The sequence below is a fragment of the Microplitis mediator genome, chromosome 3 (assembly GCF_029852145.1).
Source record: "Microplitis mediator isolate UGA2020A chromosome 3, iyMicMedi2.1, whole genome shotgun sequence".
NCBI lineage: Eukaryota > Metazoa > Arthropoda > Insecta > Hymenoptera > Braconidae > Microplitis > Microplitis mediator.
Genome location: NC_079971.1, coordinates 1,364,330 through 1,370,693, shown reverse-complemented (window position 1 = coordinate 1,370,693; position 6,364 = coordinate 1,364,330). Strand labels below are relative to the sequence as shown.

The following is a 6,364-nucleotide window of genomic DNA, read 5'->3' as shown; positions in this document are numbered from 1 at the left end:
CCTTAACAGAGGGCTAGAAATTTCGTATTTTCAAAAATTCTAATTCGTCCCCGAGAAAAATTGTTTTAAAATTCTCATTTACTCAACGAGTGCAACAAAGATAGTCCCGTTTATTTTTCTGAGTGTGAGAAAGAGGTTCGGTAGCATATCCCCTTAAGTCTTGATGCAAGCCAACAGCAGCGGGAGTAGTTCGGTGCTCGCCACTAGATCGCGCCCACGGCTTGTAGTGTCCCTGGTAAGAAACTTATTTCAGAGTTTTTATATTAAAAGAATATTATGTGAACTTTACCAAATTACAGTGTTAATTATAAAAAAAATAGTTGACAGAATTTTTGTGTTAATATGAACATGAAAGATTAAACTTGACGTAAATTACCACTTTGTTTTAATTCGGAAACTACTGGCAGTAAATTATGTCGATGGTTAACGTGGTGTAGAAGTAAATACTCTTTGATGCCAAAATAACTTTATGGGTCGGTGTTTCTGTACTATCAATAATCAAGTTGACATCATGATAAAGATCTTCATTCAGAAATTGTTCCAAACTTGGCATTATTGATATGTGGTCTCAGTTTATGAACCCCATCCAAATTATTTCTTAGTCCGAAGTCAGTCCATAATCTCTATAATAGTAAATTCTTTCCATTGTTTTATTTTAGATATTTTTATAATTTTTTTTGTGGGTTCGCGGAAAAATTTTTCTTTCGTAATTCGAAAGTATTTTCGAGTCTACCTGATTAAATCATCTCGAATTTTCAGGAAAGATGACGGCCGATAAACTCTTTCGATTGCCGCCAGAACCATTCAAATCAGTTAATTAGTTCAAAAGTTATAAGAAGTTTACACACACACACGCGCGCACGCACACACACACACACACACACACACACACACACACACACACGCACGTGCGCGCAAATAAAAAGTAATTATTTTATTTTTCTGATTTTTTAATTTCAAGTTTAAATATTTTTAAAGTTCTTATGCGCGTTCATATTTTTGAATTTCGCGCTCAATTTTCAAATTGAGTCGTTTGAACAATCGATCAGCAGTAATCGACTTGACAAAAATTCAACAATCGACTCTTTAACTAATCGATTTTTTTATGTTAATGCATAATACACATTAATATAAACCATATAAACGTTTCTACTTTTCGGGCTGTCAATTTTTCACACCTGTCACTTTATTCAGTAATCAGTAAATAAAAACCAATTATTCCATTTTTACAAATAAAATCCAGCAATGGCTGATTCAAAGTATGCCGATTTACCAGGAATTGTAAGTATCATAATTTAATAATTTAAAAAATAATTACTACGGTTAATTATGTCATGTTAAATATTTCACAGGCCTACAATCAAGTAGACGTTTATGAGACCACAGATTTACCTGAGTCTGAGCAGTATCCCAATGAGAATGAGGTTAAAATTTATTACTAATTTATTTGTTTATTAAATTTAATTATTTTATTTAAAATTTAATTTTTTTTTGCTCCATAGGACGAAACAGAATCAATTGAAAAATTGCATATTAGTGCCAGTGAAGCTTTCAATAAATTTAAAGGAAAACAAGTTGTCACTAAAGGTGTAGATTTTTCTGATAGGATTTCACGTAAGCCAAGAACTGGATACAATGCAGTGTAAGAATTCATAATTTATCATCACCTAGAGTTACATAAAAAAATTTATCAACGGGAATTTTATATTTTATTCAAGACTTTGTCAGAATTTATGTGTTTTTTTTTTATGATACTAAAGTTAGCCGACGTCTAATAATTTTTTGATTTTCTTTTAGTCGGTAAAATATAAAAAAAAAAAAATTGAAAAATTGCACCTGTAGTTTTTAAAATGTTCTACATGTGCATATTTTTAATTTTTAATTTTTTTGTAATTGATTTGTTGAAAAAAAAATCCGAAAATTTTTAATTGTCTGCTAACTTTAGGATCATGTTTTTTTAATTTAGATTTGGAGTATGGGAACTTCCTGGTGAAGGAGAACAAGAGACACCGATACAAAAGTATCAACGACTGCAATGTGAGATAAAAGATCTTTATGATGAAGTAAACCAACTCAAGGTATTGAAATAAAATATTTTAAAAAATTAAATCGATGTAAGAATAAAAAAAAAAACAAATTAATAAATTTAATTACAGGAAAATGCTAAAGAAGAAGAGGAAATTAAAAACGCAGCTGATATTCTGGTCCAAGTTGAAGATATAGGAAAGCAATTAAGTATTTTGAGAGTCGATGAGTGTCTGGGAACTGATTTAGTTTCAACTCTGACTGACCCTCAAGGAACGAGACTCAAGTAATCACTTAATTTCCACAATTTGAATCCAATTTTTACCATCCCGCCATTTAAAATTTTAAAATAAAATCATTTGCTTTGCAGACAACTGGAATTACAAATAGAGCAGTTTAAAAATGTTGGAACCGTTGATAAGCCTGGGGTGAAAGGTCTAGGTCAAGGGGACTCGGTGCCACCGACCGGGACATTGAAGTACGAGATGGTTTATTTGCCTGAAAGATCCAGGATGCAGGAGACAGCGAGAGTCGCTCAGCTGGAGCATCGATTGGCACGACTGGAAGGCGTTGTCGGTACTAGTGATGATAAACTAGCGAAATTTACCCAGAATCTCAAGTCACAGGGAGTCATTGAAGCCGTGCAACAACTTGCTGCGAAATCTGCGCTGCTTGACAGCACCCAGGTCGAAGCCATGGAAGGCAGAATAGCGACTCTGAGCCACAGACTGGACACAGTGGCCCAGAAAAAGTCAGCCTTGTCAGCAGACAGTGAACGCGACCAGAAAATAGCGGAAATGTACGACATCATGCAGAAGACTGAGCCCATTGCTCAAGTTCTACCGGAAACCATCGAAAGAATGATCGCTCTGAATGCGATCCATCGTCGAGGTACTGGAGATTCTGTTCAGTCTTAAGTAAAGTTCTGATCGATTTCTGTAATTAATTAATTTTTTAGCTGCCGAGTTCAGTAAATCACTGGCCCAACTGGAAGAACTTCAGTCCCAAATTACAGGCACTCTGGAGAGCAATAAATCTGTACTGAAAGGTATTCAAGAAAGTTTCGCAACCAACATGGAAGTGATAGGGAAAAATATCGCCCATCTAGAGGAACGTTTGAGTAAATTAAAAAAATAAATAATTGAATATTAATACTGCTATTAAAATTTTTTATCAGACTAATTTTTCTTATTACTATTTAGTGTAAATACTTAATCTTATCTAAAATTGTTCACGCTTATGTATTTAAAAAAAAATATTGGAATATGTTGCACATGGATATTATTTAATAAATAAACAATTCAAATATATTTTTATCGGTTTTTTTTATTGAATTCCTCTTATTTTTTATAGTAAATGAAGCCAATTTAAAATCTTAACTTTTGGAAGAACCATTTGTTCTTGCCCATCTTGTACCTGAAACAAAATTTATTTTGGTTAATAATTATGCAGAATAAATTATTTGAACCTTAATTCGAATAATTATTTTAAAAATATTTACCTTTCTTCGAATTTTACGCGGGTCTGAAATCTGACCTTCTTCCTCTTTACTGGGTCCTTCAGATCCTTGGGCGTAACCTTGTCAAGAGGTAAATCCACTGTGTATCGGGTTGGCATCAAGTGATTGTAATTTAAAACCTAAATAATTACAAATTAGTCTCTATGAGTAATTGCTGACATTAATTTCTACAAGGAAATAAATGAGGGTATGATACTGAACTGAACCGACATCTAATTTTTAAATTTTTTTAAAAGAATAAATTATAAAATAAATATTTTGAAAAATTGCACGATAGTTTTTTTAATTTTCTACATGTGCATATTTTGTAATTAAAAATAAAATCCGAAAATTGTTAATTGTCAACTGACTTGAGTGTGAATGTAAGAGATATGAGATGATACTGAAGTTGACTGACGTCCAATAATTTTTTGATTTTTTTTTGGACAAAAAAATATTTGAAAAAATTGCACCTATAGTTTTTTTAATTTTCTAGATATGCATATTTTTATTTTGATATTTTTTTAGAATTCAACGATTGAAAAAAAAAAATTCGAAAATTTTTAACTATCTGCTAACTTCAGGATGATATGAGACAGTATATAAATTTTGAATAAATCAATTAATTATAAGAATGAAAATGATACTGAAGTTAGCCGACGTCCAATAATTTTTTGGATTTTTTTTAAACAATAAATTATTAAAATAAAAGTATTTGAAAAAATTGCACCTATAGTTTCTTAAATTTTCTACATGTGCATATTTTTATTTTTATTTTTTTTTTAAATTAAGTTGTTCAAAAATTTTTAACTGTCTGCTAACTTCAGGATCATGAATGAAATTGAATAAAATGCGCGTACTGATTTTTTAATTATTTAAATATGCGTTTTTTAATTTTTATTCAACTTAAGGCCAATTTTTCAAACCGGGTGGACATTAATGATCTATAGATATACCAGCAAGAATAATTTGAACCCGGGTTGAAAAACTGGCCCTCAGTTATTGCTGGTAAAGTAAAAGACCTAGTACCCAATCAGGGAACTAGTACCCAATCACTTCATGTATTTGTATATTTATATTGACCAAATTTTACTAAATATATCTAAACAAATACATGGAGTGATCAGACACTAGTTCCCTGGTCGAGTACTGGGTCTCTTACCATATCTCTATATATTAATATATACCAGCGATACTAATTTAAACCCGGTTTGAAAAACTGGCTCCAAATTTTCATTTATTTAAAATTTAAAAAAATTGCCAACTGACAGGTGCAATGTTTAATTACTGACTTGAGGATCATTAAAAATAATAATACTTACGCGGACGAAAGGCTTTATCTTGGATCTCTTGTGGATTTTTCCTTTGCCCATACGCTTATGGACTTTTCTGGGGTAACGGTCAATTCCTGCAATCAATGCATGTCCGTACGGCTTCTCAGCTGTACCATCATCGTAATTTTTGACGACAATGGCCTTGCGGCCAGCGTACCGGCCACTGAGGACCAGCACGACTTTACCGGATTTCATAATTTTCACCATCTTGGCAATCTGTAAATAAATAAAATCAACATTAGACTTTTACCATTAAAATATCAATGAACAATCAACAGCTGACATAAAAAAATTCAAAAATTTAAATATTTATAAAAACCGCCACAATAAATTTTGATTTCAATTCACTGATTATTAAATATGAGAAATAAATAATCAAAGATATCAGTAAATAAAAATATGAAAAATAACCTAGAATTGTCAGAAAAAATTTCGAGTACAAATAATTTAAATAATTTTGAGTAAGTGTAGCGGCGATTTTAAAAAAAGTTTATGATGTCAATTTGAATTTTTAAATAAAAAGTGTAATTTTTATGGTAAAAATAAAATAATAAACAACAATGGAGCATGAACACCAGACAAAAAGTCACTTAAAAAGTTTGCGGTTTTTCACGAGTGCAGGGACAAAAATATAAAAATTACAGGGAGATCAAATTAAAATAAAATAATAGCGTACATATTAAATAATATTTTTATATAATTAACACAAAATAATTAGATGTTTAATGATTACTTTCGGTAAAACGATAAACAACGCACCTTATGTCCACCGTGTACAGGAAAAAAAGATCTAACCTCTCTCAAATTTTCTTAAGTTTAAGATTTAGTTGTCATCAATAAAACTAGATGGCGCCAAACTCTTTCCTCAGAGACTTCCGGTTCAATACCGGGTATTTTTGATTTTTATTTTGTCAGATTCCCTTTCCCTGATACTTTTTTTTACTCCAATCAAATATTTATCATATTTTTTATTTATAATTGTAATTAAAATATTTTTCATTTAATTACAAAAAATAATTATTTTTACTTTTGTACTTTTCTTAATTAAATATTAATTTTTATTAATTAAAATAAAATTTTGTAGCCAGTAAAAAAATAATTTTTTTTATTCTAATTAATTAATTATCTTAAGATCCAAAAAATTTACATATTTTATAATTAATTATACTCATAATAATAAAAATTTGCGACGCAAAATGTCCAGTAGTTAATTAATATAAATTTACATCAGCCTGTAAAAAATTTGCGTAATAAACGCGGATTTAATTCAGAGTATGCGAGATTTTTCATTCATCATCCCCAGAAAATTTTCACCTTGACTCCAAGAGTTTATTTTACATAAAAATTCCACATCAAGCGAATGCGGCTTTGAATAAAATTCCCTTTACTCCGAAATCTTCTCTAAAAAAAAAAACAATCCTGATTTACTCCATATGCAGACTGATTTTTAAAAAAACTAGTCCTCGTAAAGTGAATTCTTCCTCTCCCATTCTTTACAATTTCTCAA

The 6,364-nt window shown here is 30.4% G+C and overlaps 2 protein-coding genes across 3 annotated transcripts in view; one reads left to right on the top strand and one right to left on the bottom strand.

Moving 5' to 3' along the window:
- LOC130665217 (dynactin subunit 2) overlaps positions 1 to 3,335 on the top strand; it is a 49,056-nt gene extending 45,721 nt beyond the window's left edge. Inside the window, exons 2-8 of the mRNA XM_057465521.1 lie at positions 1,244 to 1,281; positions 1,353 to 1,424; positions 1,503 to 1,642; positions 1,967 to 2,078; positions 2,157 to 2,311; positions 2,396 to 2,916; positions 2,984 to 3,335. Of these exons, the coding sequence (XP_057321504.1) occupies positions 1,246 to 1,281; positions 1,353 to 1,424; positions 1,503 to 1,642; positions 1,967 to 2,078; positions 2,157 to 2,311; positions 2,396 to 2,916; positions 2,984 to 3,162 (1,215 nt within the window). The 5' untranslated portion in view covers positions 1,244 to 1,245 and the 3' untranslated portion in view covers positions 3,163 to 3,335. The remainder of the gene's footprint in view (positions 1 to 1,243; positions 1,282 to 1,352; positions 1,425 to 1,502; positions 1,643 to 1,966; positions 2,079 to 2,156; positions 2,312 to 2,395; positions 2,917 to 2,983) is intronic.
- LOC130665219 (60S ribosomal protein L27) lies at positions 3,334 to 5,736 on the bottom strand. Of its 2 annotated transcripts, none has more exons than XM_057465525.1 (4): positions 5,617 to 5,736; positions 4,846 to 5,073; positions 3,527 to 3,663; positions 3,334 to 3,441 (listed from the first exon to the last, which is right to left on the bottom strand). In XM_057465525.1, exons 2-4 carry the CDS (start codon positions 5,062 to 5,064, stop codon positions 3,393 to 3,395), a joined length of 405 nt encoding a protein of 134 aa, XP_057321508.1. In that variant the 5' UTR covers positions 5,065 to 5,073; positions 5,617 to 5,736; the 3' UTR covers positions 3,334 to 3,392. The 2 variants fall into 2 exon arrangements, with proteins under 2 accessions (XP_057321508.1, XP_057321509.1); XM_057465526.1 differs by lacking the exon at positions 5,617 to 5,736 and adding an exon at positions 5,534 to 5,555.
- Positions 5,737 to 6,364: the final 628 nt, after the last annotated feature.